This window comes from Globicephala melas, chromosome 1 (assembly GCF_963455315.2).
Source record: "Globicephala melas chromosome 1, mGloMel1.2, whole genome shotgun sequence".
NCBI classification, from domain to species: Eukaryota; Metazoa; Chordata; class Mammalia; order Artiodactyla; family Delphinidae; genus Globicephala; species Globicephala melas.
In genome coordinates this window covers 150,023,960-150,042,162 of record NC_083314.1, presented here as the reverse complement: position 1 = coordinate 150,042,162, position 18,203 = coordinate 150,023,960, and the positions used below count along the sequence as shown (strand labels likewise).

At 41.3% G+C, this 18,203-nt stretch overlaps 1 protein-coding gene across 2 annotated transcripts in view; it reads right to left on the bottom strand.

Annotated features, from left to right (window-relative positions):
* Window positions 1-1,535: 1,535 nt before the first annotated feature.
* PIK3R3 (phosphoinositide-3-kinase regulatory subunit 3) overlaps window positions 1,536-18,203 on the bottom strand; it is an 85,596-nt gene continuing 68,928 nt past the window's right edge. For both annotated transcript variants that reach the window (XM_060305968.1, XM_060305975.1), the window contains exons 8-11: window positions 17,506-17,682; window positions 12,308-12,382; window positions 11,699-11,869; window positions 1,536-5,098 (exon numbers count right to left, since the gene is read on the bottom strand). In XM_060305968.1, the coding sequence (XP_060161951.1) occupies window positions 4,900-5,098; window positions 11,699-11,869; window positions 12,308-12,382; window positions 17,506-17,682 (622 nt within the window). In that variant the 3' untranslated portion in view covers window positions 1,536-4,899. The remainder of the gene's footprint in view (window positions 5,099-11,698; window positions 11,870-12,307; window positions 12,383-17,505; window positions 17,683-18,203) is intronic.

Genomic DNA, 18,203 nt, shown 5'->3' with positions numbered 1-18,203 from the left:
TGGCCTAGAGATGGTAGGTGAATTCATGGATGTGGATAAAACTGCCAGGGAAAAAGGCATAAGTGAGGTGGCCAGAGGAGCCCAGGAGACTTTTAGAGTCCAGGAGAATTAAAAGGAACAGTCAGAGATGCAGGAGGAAAACGAGATGATCATGGAGTCAATGGCAGAGTTTTTCACAGAGTAGTCACAATGCTGGTTACCTAAGACATCAAGGAGAGCAATTTCAGGTAGTGGTGGGACCCGTACTGAAAAGCTTGAGGAGGTGAAGAAATAAAGACCAACTTAGATGTTTTTTTAAAAAGGTTAGGCTCTGAAGAGATAAAGGATTGAGTAGAGACTGAGCAAGTGGAGTGAGAGACAGCCAACCACGTTTAAATGGATCATGCAGTTGAGAGGAAACAACAGAGAACATCACAGGAGATTCCTGAGAAGATGGGAGAAAATAGGATCCAAAATACACGTGGAGAGACTAGCTTATAGTTGGAGGAGGGCTACCTTTTGTAATTTGACAGGTGAGAGGGAGAGGAGTTATGTGGATGCAGACCAGTTATAGGTTTGGTGGTAGGAAGGTAAGGGAATTCACAGCCAAGCATATGTTTACTCATTAAGTAGACAAAAAGTTTGCAGTCCTGTGGGACACCCAAGGCCCCATTTGAGATATCCCGCCAGCAGGTGGAGTTCAGAAGAGAGGACTGGGCTGGAGATAGATAGGAGTTTGAGCATCCCATGCCGAGGGTGGGAAAAGCTCTCGGAATTAGGGGAAATCATCCGTGGTTCCTAGCAGTGGCCTTGAGGGTGCTATGTAGCTAAGTGCAGTGGGGAGGAAGGACGTTGGCAAGGTCATTTAGAACAATAGATTATTGCCCTTCAGTCTGATTTGTAATTCAGTACACAGGTGAGTGGGGCCTGAGTGACAAGGATGAGAACTGCGGTGCCCTTTGCCCACAGTGCTGGTCACATGTTTGCTGATTATGTTCCCAACATGTAGGAACCTCAACAAAGAGGGTGATGGCCGGAGGCAACAAGAGGACAGGCAGACTAAGACAGCCCACACCCCTGCCCCCACAAAAGAGCATGCAAACACACTGCTGGGCAGAGACAGGTATTAAGAATCAATTAAGTGGCCTTTCTGATAAGAATGGGGTGAGGACAAAAGGGCTCTCACGTTTAACTTTATCAGGGTTAGTTTCTGAGTCTCCCTGTGTGCTGTGTTGGTGGACAGGATTCTGGCATCATGCCTGACAGGCTTGACTTCCTCTTCAGGGGAAGAAGAGAGCCTCTGGTAACCCCAATTCAACCCCAGGACTGATCTTGATCTTTTGGTGCCACGGCGGAGAAGGTTTGGGAGCTTCGGGGTTTTTCAATACCCCAGTCCTCTTCCTTTTGCCCGCCCCCCCGCCCCCCGCGCGCCCAGCCCACCCCTCCATAGCATGAGAACAAAAAGGTGCTTTATTGCAATGTCTTTATTGTATTACTGGAGCAAGTTGGCCAGACTGTCCCCACTTGGGGAAGGTAAAAAACAAAAAGACCAAAAAGTATCTCCCCTCACCTTCCCCCCACCCTCCCCCACAACTGCACAGCAATGTCTGAACACACCTGGTGACAAGAACAATTTGCAAAAGTGGTCTAGGAACTACATTATGAATTGTCCCAACACAAGACATACAGTTGGCTTCCTTGTAAATCTGATATTTTTACGTAACTACATGAATTTTTTTGACTACACCAAAGACAACAGAAGAATAGGTTTTTCACGAGTAACAACAGGGCACCAAAGTCACATGCTGGAGTTTGTAAGGAAACAAGGTTGTCTGTCACAAGTGGCTGGAGTTAGAGCAAGGCTGAGCAGGTGACAGCAGAGGGCCCAGCCAGGCCCCCATCTGGACCCTCTGCTTTGAGGCCACTGAAGCCTCAAACAGATCTACTAAGGAGTCTTAACTGGCAAGAGACCAACTTGAAAAACCAGTAATTGCCCAGATGCAATTCTTGGCCCAAGAGGACCCATGAGGCTGGTTCCTTGCTGCAAGAGGAGACTGGTGGAAGACACCACATTGGCTCTCAGAGCTTCTGCAAAGCACTTGAGGGTCCAAAATGAGCGGGGATTCCATCGAGGCCTGGAGACAGGGTAGGGGCGGTAATCAGAAGTCCTCAACCTTGACCAAATCAGTGGTAAGGACACCACTAGCCTATACAGGCCTGAGGCATGGCCAAGGCTTAGTTAGCATCTATGGCCAGATGGAGACAGAGCATTGTTCTGTGATGAAAGCTCGACCTGGAAAAGATAGGCCTCTGACCAGTGTCCAGCCAGCCCCAAGCTGCTTCCGTGTTGGTGGCCAGCTTCTCTAGCCAGGAAAACAATGAGCCCCTCTGGTCTTGGTCTGTCTCTTTACCCTCTGCCTCACTGAGGCTGCAGTTAAGATGCCGAGAGAGAATCCCAGGGCCCAGATCATGGGATAACACACAGAGCTAGGTTCTGAGGAAGGAGGCCAAGACCTGCTGCCAAGACCATGGAGTAAAAGAGCTGCATACTACCCCTCTAAGTGGTTAGCAGACTGGTCCCTATGCCATTTCCACTGGTCAAGATCAAGCAAATCACATGGCAACTCCTCAGAAAAGATACTTTCCAACTTCTCAAATGATCCCTAGGTCTTAGTTCCCACAAAGCAACAAATTCAGTAATGAAAAACAGGAAAGAAAAAAGTGAAGGAATGTATGACTTAAAAATGAGTAGCCCTGCTCCACAAGCCAGCCCAAGTGTAGATGGTAGATGGCGCTTGCGCTCTCCCTGCACACCCTTAACGCTGCCTGATAAGGAGCAACACATGGTTCATCCTCATTCTCCTTTTCGTTTATTTTAAGAGCTACCCAGGACACACTAAATTTTAGTACCAGAAAGAAGGGATTCCTTGCACCCAATCTTGAGCATCTAGCTGCTTAAGCAGGTTCAGCAATCTGGCAATATGGGGAAGGGATTTCAGCTGGCTATCAACTAGTTAAGGGCTTAGGTCAGAACAGTGACACTGGAGGGGGTTTCATTTGTCTGCCTCACCCAATCCTGAAACTGCAACATAACCAAGGAAAAGCCAAAGATATGCCCCTTTTCTTTCTATCTTCACTGTCAGTAACTCTGGAGGTTCTCCCCCAAATTTTTAATCTATTTCTATGTCATGGTCCATTCTAGATCCTGTCACCAAGATAAGTGCTCAGGGAAAGCAAAATTTGTTTCTTTCATCCCCAAAACTAGAGTTTCCCTAGGTGTAAACCTTATTTATTCACCAAGACTCAGATATTGACTTCTGTAGCTCAGCCAGGATGCCTGACTGCACAGCTTTGGGCTCAAACAGCTGACTCATTCGAGCCTATTATGGCTCTAGGATTGGCTCAGAGGCAGCTGGACTCTATTTGTCAAACGAGTGTTGACTGAGGAGGGTGGCGCATAATGGAGGTAGGAGTTGAGGCTGCCTCCAGCTCCATTTGCCCAGCTTCACTCAGCTGGAAGGCTTAAATCACATGAAGCAGAAGATTCCTGGCCTAAAATCAGGGCCACTGGAGCATGAGGACAGTCTGTGCACATCATCTTAATGGCAGGATCACAAAAAAGGCAAAGAAAAAAGCTTCCAGATGGCTTCGGCTAACAGTCTAAACTCCAAGCCATCCCTTCCTCTCCTTGCAGAAGTTTCAGAAACCACTGTATGAAAGCACATGGGTAATGTGGTATGACCCTCGCCCTGGAAACCAGAGCCCTTGGGCCTGTGATTTACTGAAGTCCCTGACCGCAGTCTGGCTCCCTTCCAGCTACAGCCTTAGCCACCTATGGTTCCCCTGGGCCCTACCCAGCAAACGACAGGAGATGACGGGAAATTAAACCATGTTGACTATTTCTGCTGGGCATTTAAACTTGGGGAAGCACATATAAGAATGTTGTTCTACATCATTATTTGGTATATCAAGCCATCTAAAAGCACTGGATTGCACCTTTTCTTTACTCATACACACAAGTTACAAAGGTTTCAAACAACAGATCATTCTTTAGGCTAAGGAAACACCACACAAGTACCAACTTCATTTTATGATTCAAAGCTCACCAGCCCACGAAAAGAACACTATTCCTCACCTCAGAGAAACAAGGGCAGGGCAAAAGGAGTTACACTGACCAATTTTAGTGTTTGCTAAAACTAACAAAGTCTCTAGTTTTACTTTCAAGTTTTGGTACAGAAGTGTGCATTCAGATACTAGTGCCGCCTTCTTCCATCAGACCTTAGTCTGGCAACAATCGTTTTGCTGGGATCAATTTGGTTTCTAAACATAATGCTTCTTTAAAGGGAGGAGCTACTGAGATGCTGACGCCTAAACGATGTTGGTTAAGTACCTTGGGCTGAAAGTTTTTTACCCATGGATTAAGATTCTTTAAATGAAATCCCAAGCCTCCCCATTTTCCTTTGGTTGTCTTTTTCACCAAATGCCATTCTACCACCGAACCAAAACCACCGCCTTGTTGGGAGGAAGAAAGAAGGGCCATGCCCCACCACACTCTCAGAGCAACATGGCCTCTCAGAAGAGGACATGGACTCCTCAGAGGCTTCCAGATATAACCCTCACCCCCATCAGGCCTAATGTGTTCTGTTGAGGGTGCCTGGCTAAATAAAAACCCCAATGAAACAGACTTTCCAAAAAACAGCATCTGCTCCCAGCTTCCTATGTCAGTGCAGCGGTGAGTCACAGAGAACCCCAGGCCCTGTATGCCCCCATTCTGGCCGGCTGCTGCTCGGCCTCTCCACTTCACATTCACAGAATCACTTCTTGTGCAAAACAAGCAGTCTACGTAGAAAGAATGCCCTCATAGTCTAATAAAAACTGTATAAAAATCGCTAGAGAGCCACCGCTCTTCCCACTCCCTCTTTATCTGCAGAGCGAGGGCATCTGTGCGTGGACAGGGTAGGCAAGCCTGACGTTGAGGGAGTCATTGTGCTGGACGAGGGATGTCTGCTGGTAGTGGAGCACCAGCTCCTTCAGTGAGCTGTACAGGTTGTAGGGCTCTGCAAAGCCATAGCCCCGAGCAGTGCTGTAGATCACGCAGTGCTTCACTTCCCCATCAGCACTGCAACGATACAACACACAAACACCACAGGGAATTAAGGCGGATAGCAACAGATAAAGGGACCCTAAATGAACAGAAGTCTGAGAGCAGTTGTTCTGCAAAGGAGAAGTAGAAGCTTTTTGTCAATCAAAGCTTGTACGATATCACACCCATGTGTTGCCCCCCCACCCCTACAGACTTGTCACAGAGATACCCTTCATTTCCCAAGACCTGGTAGCTAAAATGGATGGCTGCATTTAATCACTCAGCTCTGGACCCCCATTAGGCAAGAATGCACTGCAGGGGGCAAAACAAACCAAAAAAAAAAAAAATTAAGTGTGCAAATCAGTGGGTTTTAGAATATTCATAAGGTTGTGCAACAATCACCACTATCTCACTCCCTAAAAAGAAACCATGTATCCATTAGTAGTCACTCTGTATTCCTCCCTCCCCCTAGACCCAGGCAACCACTAACCTACTGTCACTACGGATTTGCCTATTCTGGACATTTCATATAAATGGAATCATACAGTATCACTCAATCTTTTTGGTCTGGCTACGTTCACTTAATACACCATTGTCAAAGTTCTGTGTGGTAGCATGTATTGATACTTCATTTCTCCTCATGGCTGAGTAATATTCTATTGTATGGATATGCCACAATTTGGTTGTCCATTCATCAATTGATGGGACACCTGGATTGTTAACACTTTTTGGCTATAGTGAATAGTCATGTACAAGTTTTTGTATGGACATGGGTTTTCAGTTCTCTTGGATATATACCTATGAGGGGAACTGTTGAGTCATAAGTTAAACTTCTTGGGAATTCCCCAGAGGTCCAGTGGTTAGGACTCAGTGCTTTCACCACCATGGCCCTGGGTTCAATCCCTGGTTGGCGAACTAAGATCCCACAAGCTGCGTGGCATGGCACCCCCCAACCCTGCCAAAAAGAAAGTTAAACTTGAGAAACTGCCGAACTGTTTTCTGAAGTGGTTGCACCATTTTAAATTCCTGCCAGCAGTGTATGAGGGTTCTAATTTCTCCACATCCCTGTCAACACTTGTTATTGTCCATCTCTTTGATTACCATCATCCTTGTAGTATCTCATGGTGGTTTTGATTTACAGTTCCCTAATGACTAATGACATTGAGCATCTTTTCATATGCTTATTGACCATTTATATATCTTCTTTAAAGAAGTGTCTACTTGAATCCTTTGCCCATTTTTAATTGAGGCACTTGTCTTTTTATTGTTAAGAGTTCTTTATATATTAGACACTAGTTGCTTAGATATATGATTTGCAAATATTTCCTTCCATTCTGTGGGTTGTCTTTTTTACTTTCTTGATAGTGTCCTTTGATGCACAAAGTCTTTAATTACGGTGAAGTCCAATTTGTCTTTTTCTTTTGTCGTCTGTGTTTTTGATGTGTAAGAGACCACTGCCTAATCCAGAGTCACAAAGATTTATACCTAATCTTTTCTCCTAAGTGTTTTATCTTTTAGCTCTTACATTTAGTTCTATGATACATTTTGGGTTTTTTAAAAAATATTTATTTATTTATTTTTGGCTGGTCGGGTCTTAGTTGCAGCACACGGGATCTTTTTGTTGCAGTGCATGGGCTTCTCTCTAATTGCAGCACGCAGACTCTAGCTGTGGTGCCCGGGCTTAGTTGCCCTGTTGCATGTGGGATCTTAGTTCCCCGACCAGGGATCGAACCCATGTCCCCTGCATTGGAAGGTGGATTCTTAACCACTGGACCACCAGGGAAGTCCCTAAGATACACTTTGAGTTAATTTTTGTATATGGTGTGAAGCAGGGGTCCAACCTCATTCTGCTGCATGTGGCTCACCAGTTGTCCCAGCACCATGTGTTGAAATGACTATTTTTTCCCCTTTGAATGGTCTTGAGACCCTTGTTGAAAACCAACTGACCATAATTGTAAGGGTTTACTTCCTGGCTCTCATTTCTATTCATTGATCTACATGTTTAATCTTATGTTAGTACCTCACAATTTTGATTACTACAGCTTTGTTGTAAGTTGTCAAATTGGGAGGTGTACTTCAACTCTTTTCTATTCTTTCAGGTTATTTTAGCTGTTCTGGATCCCTTGCATTTTCGTATGAATTTTAAGATCGTCCTGACATTTCTGGAAAAAGCCAGCTGGTACTGTCTATGGGGATTACACTGAACACATAGATCAATTTGGGAAGCACTGCCATCCATGAACACGGATGTTTTTCCACTTATTTAGGTTTTCTTTAAGTTCTTTCAATGATGTTTCATAGTTTTCACTGTATAGCTTTTGCATTTTTTTAAGCCTAGGCATTTTTTATGCCATTATAAATAGAATGTCTTCATTTCATTTTCAGATTACTCACTGCTAGTATATAGAAACACAACTGATTTTTGGTATCCTAATCTTTTAACCTGCAACCTTGCTGAACTCATTTACTAGCTCTAATAGTTTACTTCTTCTTTTCCAATCTGGATACCTTTTATTTCTTTTCCTTGCCTAAATGCCCTAGCTAGAACCTTCTGTACAATGATTAGAAGTGGTGAGAGCAGACATCCTTGTCTTCTTCCTGATCTTAAGCATTCAGTCTTTTACCACTAAGTATGATATTAGCTGTGGGTTTTTCATTATCAGGCTGAGGAAGTGCCCTCCTGTTCCTAGTTTATTCAGTGTTTTTTAACATGTAAGAGTGTCAAATGCTTTTTCTGAGTCTACTGAAATAATCAGTAGATTATTGTCAGTTGATTTTTGTCCTTAATTCTATTAATATGGTTTATTACATTGAGTTTTTAATGTTGAACCTCTTGGCATTCCTAAGATGAATTCTACTTAGTCATGGTTTATAATCCTTTTTATATGCTGCTGGAGTTGCTTTGCTAGTGTTTTGTTAAAGAATTTTATGTCTATATTCATAAGGAATATGCCTTCATAAAATGAATTAGGAAGTGTTCTCTCCTATTTTTTGGAAGAGTTTGTGAAGGACTTGTGTTAATTCCTTTTACAATATTTGGTAGAATTCACCAGTGAAGCCAATTTCTTTACTTGTTATAGTTCTATTCAGAATTTCTACTTCCTCTTAAGTCAGTTTTGGTAGTTTGTGTGCTTCCAGGAATTTGTCCATTTCATCTAGGTTGTTTAATTTGTTAGCATATAATTATTCATAGTATTCCATTATTATTTTTTTTTATTTCTGTAAGGACTACAAGTAGCATCCCCTCTTTCATCCTGATTTTAGTAATTTGTGTCTTCTCTCTCTCCCGTGTGTGTATGTGTGTGTGTGCGAGACTTTAACTATTTGTTCATCCCAATTTCTGGTTTCACTGATTTCCTCAATTGTTTCCTTTTTAAAAAAAATTATTTATTTTATTTATTTATTTTTGTCTATGTTGGGTCTTCGTTGCTGTGCGCAGGCTTTCTCTAGTTGCGGTGAGCGGGGGCTACTCTTCGTTGTGGTGCGTCATCTTCTCATTGCGGTGGCTTCTCTTGTTGCGGAGCATGGGTTCTAGGTGTGCGGGCTTCAGCAGTTGTGGGTCATGGGCTCTAGAGTGCAGCCTCAGTAGCTGTGGCACACGGGCTTAGTTGCTCTGCAGCACGTGGGATCTTCCCAGACCAGGGCTTGAACCCATGTCCCCTGCATTGGCAGGCGGATTCTTAACCACTGTGCCACCAGGGAAGCCCTCCTCAATTGTTTTCTATTCTCTATTTTATATAATTCAGTTCTAATCTTTATTATTCCCTTCCTTTTGCTTGCTTGGGTTTAGTTTGTTCTTCTTTTTTTAGTTTCTTAAGGTGAAAGAAGGGTAGGTTATTGATTTGAGAGCTTTTTTAATATAAATGCTTACAGTTATAAATTTCCCTCTTAGCACTGCTTTAGCTGCATTCCATAAGTTTTGAATTTTGTGTTTCTCTTTTTTTTTTTTTTTTTTTTTCGGTATGTGGGCCTCTCACTGTTGTGGCCTCTCCCATTGTGGAGCACAGGTTCCAGACGCGCAGGCTCAACAGCCATGGCTCACGGGCCCAGCCGCTCCGCGGCATGTGGGATCTTCCCAGACCGGGGCACGAACCCGTGTCCTCTGCATCGGCAGGCGGACTCTCAACCACTGCGCCACCAGGGAAGCCCCTGTGTTTCTCTTTTTAACTCGAAGTATTTTCTAATTTCCCTTGTTTTCCTTTTTTGATCTACTGATTATTTAGGAGTGTGTTATTTATTGTCCACATTTGTGAATTTCCCAAATTTCCTTATTTTTACTTTCTCATTTCTTTCCATTGTGGTATAGACAACATATTTTGTATGATTTCAACCCTATTTATTGAGACTTGTGGCCTAACCTAGAGTCTAGCCTGTATAATGTTTCATGTGCACTTGAGAAGAATGTGTATTCTGCTGTTGTTAGATGGAGTGTTCTAGAGATGGCTGTTAGGTCTAGTTGTTTTATAGTGTTGTTCAAGTCTTCTGTTTCCTTGTTGATCTAATTGTTCTATCCCTAATCAAATTTCTTACCCCAAATGGCAATAACAATAAGGATCACAAGTGCTCACTACCTAACTCCTTAACCTAGTGAAACACATATATTGTTGGCTCTAGCCTGAGAAGGCTGTAGAGTTAAGCAATTTCTTCTTAGGCTTCTTTATAATGTCATTTACAGATATTAAAATGGAAAAACAAGTGAGTTTTATGCCTTGACTTCCTACTACATGATCATTTTAATTTTGCTATGAGTCTCCTTAAAAACTGAACTTATTCACATCCCTAACTTCAGCAAATGTCCTGAGTAAACTGAGAAATCACTGTAAGCAGGCTTTCTGTAGCTGGAGTGGCTAACAAACAAGTGGAAGTCTGTGATGCCAGACTCTTTTGCTTCCAATCTCTCCAAAAGTGAACCCCAATATGATATATTACTGCAGTTGGTTTTCATAGGCAACAGAAATCCACACTGCTGTGGACTTGGGTCTGATTAAGTCTGTGGCTAAAGGAAGGAGAAGGAGAAAAAGAATACAGCTCCCCAAGATACTCAAGCTGCTCCTTGGTCTCCCAGGAATTAGCTGAGCTGCTGAGGAGCATTTTCCACCAGCCAAGTCTTTAACCCACAGGCTGCCACCCAACGACCTACATAAGAGTGAGGGACTACTGATGTGCTGGGCTTATTGTCTTCCTTCTTTTTATTGTTCTTAAAAGATCTCAGAGCCTGCAAGAGCCATCTTCTCCTGCCACTTCCACTCAAATAAACTTGAGTATCTGAGCCCAGGTCAGAGAGAAATGAAATGTTTCAAGTAGCTCTATCTTTGGATAATACTAATCCAATTCCTGCCTTACTTTTTGCCCATAGATGTCCCACTTTTCAATATCCTTTCAAAGTCCAGTTCAAATGCCACCTCTTCCACAAAATCTCCCAACCCTCTTTCTCCATCAGAATTAGTTCTTCATGCACACAGCCTACTAGTGATACCTATGTCACAGTGATTTTGTTTATCTTGGATATTTAACTGTGAAATGAAGAAAGTGTGGTGCAAAAGAAAAATGCGGGCTTTGAAACCAGGTAAAGTTGGATTTAAACTATGACTGCATGACAGAGACAGACCACTAAGGACAAGATGATCATGTAAAGCACTAAGCATTCCGTTAATATGAGTGTCTTTTGTCTATTGTCACCACTTTGTCCTCTTTGAGGGCAAAATCATTTTGTCATCTTTGCCTTCTGGCATGTCCATCAGCAGCATCATTATCATAATAATATTAGTAGATAACATTTATTTACTATGTTCCAGCACTGATCAAAGTATATTAAATCATATATATTAACTCGAGTAATACTTTAAAAACCCTTAAGTAGATATTATTATTATCCTTATTTTACAAATAAGGAAACTAGGCAAAGAAAGTTTAAGTAACTTACCCTAGGTCACATATCTAGTAAGTGGTAGAGTCAGGATCTGAATCCTGTATATCTGGCCCCAAACCTTGCTCTCATGACCATCATACTGTACCTCCACTCTAGGTATGGTCTTTGTCAATGAAAACAGTTGCCTTTTTAAGGAATATATATACAACACTTTGGCAAAATCTCACTGAGGCATGATTAATTGTCCCCAGAACTTCACTTTCCATTAAAAGGAAAATAGGCTTTTCCAAACAAAGTCATAAGATCATCTTACAGAACACATCCAACATTTTCTATCACAACCTCAACAGAATACTATTTAAGTACAAATTTTAGATAGTTTTTCTTCTGAAGTAAAAACAGTTGTTTAATCAAGCCTTCCTTAGTATGACAATGAAGGCCAAGTTAGGCAAGCAGGAGACTACTAAAGAATTAAGTGATCTTTTCAATTGAAAATCTCAAGTTACTTTTCACAGATACCTAAAGTCCAATAGCAACAATGCAGGGCCTAGTCTGCTTACCATTTAAATTAAAATCCCCGAAATAATTTCAGATGGTATTTCTCTTAAAGCAACTAACTGTTTTCTTTGTACTAATATTAATGGTCTAAGCCATGGTTCCTCATTTTATTGTACTTCAACTAATTTGATCTGAACTTTAGGAGGGGTTGATTTTCTATTAATCAATGAGGAAGTTTTCAAAAGGTTATACCCCCAGAGAAGACTTACACCACAGAGCAAGCATAACATCCTTTCTTGCTACTCTCACGAATTAAGAATGCACCATCAGGTTTCCCATAAAGCAAGTCCTCTGCTTGTACTCGATTGATATCCTCAACAAACCAGGTTTTCTCATCATAATGGGGCAGGTTTTCATCTTCCTCATTGATAAAATAGGTCCTAAAAATTAAATGTTAAAATATTATTCTAACGATCAGTTTACTTATATCTAAAAGCAAATTCACGAATAACACTCTCTTCTAAATCTTAAACCACAAAATGACAAAGTGGAATTGCAATTAGTTGGATTTTTTTTAACCGCTTTATTATTTGCTATTATGCAGAAAGCACAGAATTCACATGTTTCATCCAATAACCTGACACATGAATGTCTGAATGAGCAATGCTTAAGCATCCAGGTTTCATATGGTTCATCAGGTCTTTGAACTCAAGTGCCTATAGGGTATTCTTGAGGCAATTCAATTTAAAGAGGTGCAAAGTTCTTGATTCAAATGTCCTCAAGTAACAAAGAGAACCAGCACTCAGTATGTATTAAGAAGTCCCATGTCTTATCCTGGAAACAAAGCCCTCTGACAGAAAGGTACAGAGAGAACTTACTCAGCAGCATCCTCATTCTTGATTCCCAGCCAGGCATTTAGGCGCTTCTGTCTTACTCCTTTGTGATTGAGCCACCTGCCAGAGGGAAGACACCAGTGTCAGTGTCTATGCAAACTCTGCCTGGACAAACTTCCAGGGTCCAGGAACTTATTTTCCCCAGTCCCACTAAGAATGGCCAGAGATTTCCCTAAACTTGTTTCTCCATTACTTTTCCTTCAACTTTTTGCAAAAAGGCAGAAACACAGAAAGCTACTTGAAATTAGGCACTTCTCTCACTTTTCACTTTCCTTTTCTAGAAGGTTATATAACCACAAGCACACATATACTTGCACTCAAACACAATGGGACACTTGTTTCTGAAATCATTAGTTAGGTGAGCATGGTGTCACATTTGCAATCTCCACTAAACCAGAGTATGCAATCCCTCACTGGCCTACTACTAACTTGAGTTAAATTCTAAAACAGAATTTCAAGGTCTATTTTTGCACCTAAGCAAGCCACAAGAAATTCCGGGTGGCAATCTGAGTAATTAATACAAATCTACTTCATCACCAGGTAAATCACAGTATTTCAAAATATACCAACATTTTAGATGTAAAATGAAATAAACCATTTCATCTCGTTCCGCTGAGATGGACGATGGCCTGAAACTTCAGTGGAGTATAAAAACTCTTTCATTCATCACCATCCTCCAACCAGGCCCCTGATCATTCAGGTGTCATCATAAACATCTCAGGGAAGACTACCCTAAATTGTCCCAACTAAGGCAGTCCACCAGTCACTCTACACTTTTCTTTATTTTATCATCTTCATAGTACTTGCCTGCAATTCATTTTTTTAATGGTTTTTTTTTTTTTTTTTTTTTTTGGCCACGCTGCGCGGCTTGTGGGATCTTAGTCCCCAACCAGGGATTGAACCCGGGCCACAGTAGTGAAAGCGCTGAGTCCTAACCACTGGACCACCAGGAAACTCCCTGAAATTCATTATTTTCACTTGGTTATGTTTGTCTCCCCAGCTAAAATGTAAGCTGCTTTAAAGAAAGGGATCTGTCCTGCTCATGGCTATTCCAAATGCTGAAAACAGTGCCAGCACATGGTAGATATTCAATAAATAGTCAGTAAATATCTGTAGGTGGGCCACTTTTAACAAAGTCTTCAGGGTCAACTCCAAGGTCATCTTGTATCTCCCTCTGACCCCAAGTACACTAGATAACTTGGCATCACACCTAATTTTAAAGTTATTTTAAGACAGATTACACAGCCTTTCTCAATGAGACATGTTCTTCAGTTAACCTGGATTTCATTTTGTATGCTTAGTGAAACTGGAAAACAACTAACATATGATCTTGATAGAATTTATTTAGTAACAAACCCCATCCTACACTATCACTTCTCTTAGCAAAATATCCAGATACCCTCCTCTAAGCACTCTTAACATCCAAAGTTTTCTATCCTTGAAGAACTGATCTTTCCTTTATTAAATAAAGAGACAAGCACACTGGGTAAAAGGCTTAAAATGAACAAACTACACCACATTTTCTCTTGAGTCCCCATTTTCTTGTAAACCACCAACCTCTGTAAACTGAGCTTCCCTTTCTGCCACAAGGAAGTTAAGACACCCAGGAAAATCCAGGCGAAAGAGAAGAATATTTTGGTTCACGCTCCATCTATGATGGTCTCTGCCTTCTGACACAGGCAACTTTTCTAATCTCCCAAAAGTCCATTTCAAATACTACTATATAGTTCTGACTCCTTAAACATCTAATAACAATGCCAGGAACTGACTAGCTTCTAAAAATGATTTTTAAAAAGCTCAAGTAAATTTAGCATGTTAATTCATATTTAACTTACTGTTATTGAGTAATGCCACATATAAAACAGTACATTCTAGGGGGAAAACCTGAACAAAGCATCAAAGACCTGACATCCAATTCTCATTCTGTCACTAACTGTGAGGTTTTTTTCTTTGTTTATTCTAAAAAAGATATGAAGTTGAAGTTACAACATAAATTCAGTTCACATAGGATGAACTTATTTTCTTTATGTTCAATTTTATCTTCAACATAAAATCCCTCATCAAACTATCATTTTGTTTACTGTGTACTATGACATTTCATACTATGACATTTCGCCTAATTTGTATCAGTTAGGGCCTTGGCTAGAAGCAGAAGGCACAGTCAAACTGGTAGTTGAGGAGAGTTTACTATTTACAAAGGTCTTGAGATGTTTTAGAGAAACTCCCTGGGGCTAGCAGTAGTGGGAAGACATAACCTCTCCTAGAACTGAAGAATCAGTTGGAGACAGCAGTGACTTGAACCCAGAGAGTATCGTATGGAGAGTGCCACCTTTGGTAGAGAATGAGGACACAGCCAACTCACTGTGATCACACAGAGAGGAAGCCAGAAAATAAATATTCTTACTTCACTCTCCTCCTGCCCTCTCATCTCCTGCCAGTGCCTCCAAATGGCCAAAACTAATTAGAAGCCAGAGGGCAAATAGATCCGTTTTCTTAGGCACAGAGCAGGGTAGAGAAAGATGAAGAGTAGAAACTGAGAGGGCAAATGGAAAATTCCAGCACACCCTTTGAAATGGATTAGCGGTGTTTTTTTTGAAATGGATTAACTTTAAGTGGACTTTTTTTTCCAGGACCTATTATCCTCAGATAAAGAGATGGCTTCCTGTACTCAAGGAGTGTTTACCCAGCATAAGAGAATGGGACTTTTAATGGCTTATTTAGGATACATTTTAATGTAAGATTAAACTAACTTTTGTAGTCACAATGTGTACCTTTACCGAACAATTACTGACACAGTAATAATATCCTTCAGAATTCCTCATACACACAGCTGCCCCATCTTGCCTCTCCAATTTTTACTTTCAGGAAGTTGACTTTTTGGAGCTATGTGTAAGATGACATTTATTCAAATTAAGTTCTATGATATTCAATTTGGATCACAGTTTCAGTCTCCTGAGATCTTTCTGGAGCCTGATATTTTATCATCTATCTGATCAGGTACTTATCCCAGCTTTTTAAAATATGATCAAATAAAATATGATCAGCTGCTAATGATGATCCAATCACTGATAATAATGTTACTTTGGGCGTAGCTGTGGATGGACTGACACACACTACACAGAGCCTACTTTAGGGTGGCAATAAGTCATAGTTTATTAGTCAGGAAGAGTAAGTTGTGTTATGGCAAATTATTCTTTATTTTGCATTCAGGTTTATGAATACCAAGAAAAGTAAATGGTAATCATGAAAACTAGCTCCTGATGAAAAAGAATTGCAAATGAACTCCTTTTTTTGAAAAGGAATTTTAAAGGCTTTTAGGGAATTCCCTGGCGGTCCTGTGGTTAGGACTTGCGCTCTCACTGCCGTGGGGCCTGACTGGAGAACTAAGATCCCGCAAGCCACATGGCATGGCCAAAAACTAAAAATAAAGTAAAAATAAATAAAGGATTTTATATTTAAGAAATATTTTATTCTATATTTAAGAAATGAAATTCTGCATTTAGGCATTCAAGAATATTCTAGAAACAGTACATTGGAATCTCAGCAGAAAATCTCAAAAAATCCTTATGGGCTATACAGTGGGAAGTCAGGGAAATGTCCACACGCAAAAGGGACCTGATAAACTAATGACAGTCTCTCGTTGGGTGCTGCAGAATTCCAACCTGTTCCAACTTCAACACAGGACCAAAGAGAGATCATATTCAGTATCACGCAGCAATACAACCAGTCTCTTTCAGGACTGACTGTACAATTTCAGCATTAGAGCAGATCAAGCCTACCAATCCTAGTATTGTCTTTGTTAGAAACATCAAAGCATGGACTATGGGACAGTGGAAGCAACACTTCCAAAAGAGGCAATGGTTTTGTGTGTCTCCCTAAATATCCTAGCAGGATACAAGCAGGTCATGGCTTATCATTCATGATAAATTCTAAATATAGAGCTAAATTCTCTTATATTTAGCTTACATAACTTGTTAAAGGAACTTTCAAGGTCTAGTTTGCCACCCTTAGTCATGCACCTAGGAATGGTAGGTTTCTTCATATCTCATCACTTTCCAGGGCAAAGAAGTGCTTCCATTCATTCCTTTGGTCCATGGCACAGCCTTCTTGGGCCTTTCTTCAGCTTCATTATATGACCCAAACCATATAAGCATTCCAAGAGCAGACACATCCTGCTTTTACACAAGGGCACCTCCCTGCCTTGCTTCCAAAGCTCTTCTGTATGCTATGTGTACTTCGTTGACTTTTTTTGGCCACAGTAGCAAAATGAAAGATCTCTAGAGAGGAGTGCTACTAAAAATTACTCAGTATAGTGTAGTTATAATTGTTTGCTCCCAAAACAATCACCTTAAATTTTCCTCTACTGAAACTCAACAGCCAATGTTCCAACCTCTAAGCTTGTATTTTATCCCCTCCCTCTTTCTGACACAAAGAAACCCTCAGAGGTCTTTACTCTGTCTCCTCCTGCCAGGAGTTTGAACTGAGTGTGTTACATGCATGAAAGTCACCCATAAACATATTACATAACAGTCTATTATTACCTAGAACTAAACCTAATATATTTTCCTTTCTCATGGATTTTCTCCTTCTATGAAGCAGTCACCTGGCCTAAAACTCTTAATCCACACATCTTGTTCTGATAATATATCTTTCAATCTATATTTAGATAATATCCCTATATCTAGCTAAATCACAGTTTTCCATCACTCCTCAGGTGTGCCATTTTTCATACCTGCTGTCAACAGTAATATTTCTATTACTTAAATATAGAATCTTATTTCTTAAATATAAAAACCCTTTAACGGACTATTCTGTGTACTTCTTTGTAGGCCCCCACTATTAGTGCCCTTGCCTTTGAGGGGTAATTTCTGTTTCTGTGGTTCTTCTACGTAGCCGAAGATTCTGGGTTTTGTGTTTTAGGCACACATTAAGGAATCTGTACCTTTAAAACTCAACCATTTTGCTCATTTGTATGGATTACAGTCTTACCTTCTGACTGGCCCCACACGCTTGACTTCAGGTAGACTCTGATACCGCGACTACTAACAGGACTGCTGTCCTAAATTCTTACAATCTCACTGGCCAATTCTCAATGACAAATCTCTTCTTCTACCTCTAAGGTCTCTAGCACAGTAGGAATCAGGTGGTGGTGGATCCCTCCCACATAGTCCCAGAATACTCACACAAGGTGCTGATCTCGGATCTTGCGCAGCTGGATCAGGTCAGGTTTGATACTGTTCATTTTTTTATCTATTTCCCGGTTGTCCAAAGCTTGTTTCTTCAAATCCTGCTCTAGACGCATTTTGCTATCATGAATCTCACCCAGACGTGATTTTAATTTGTCATAGTTCATCATAATTCTGTGAAAATATTTGACATATTAAGGCTAAAACACGAACCAAGCAGGAGCTTTCCACAGTATGAACACAGCCCTAACACCTGAAGTGTGGTGGACATCTGCTGTTTTTGCCTGGCACATATCCATTCCTACTCTTCTGGGAACAGCACCCTCATGTTCCCTGCCCCCATCTCAGATTCACAGGTGAACATCCATACCACCCAGCCTGGCCAATAAGAGTGTTCCATTCCTGGTGGCGCAGTGATTAAGAATCCGCCTGCCAATGCAGAGGACATGGGTTTGAGCCCTGGTCCAGGAAGATCCCACATGCCCTGGAGCAACTAAGCCTGTGTGCCACAACTATGGAATCCTGCATGCCACAACTACTGAAGCCTGCACGCCCTAGAGCCTGTGCTCAACAAGAGAAGCCACGGCAATGAGAAGCCCACACACCACAATGAAGAGTAGACCCTGCTCACCCAAACTAGAGAAAGCCCATGCGCAGCAACGAAGACCCAACGCAGCCAAAAATAAATTAATTAA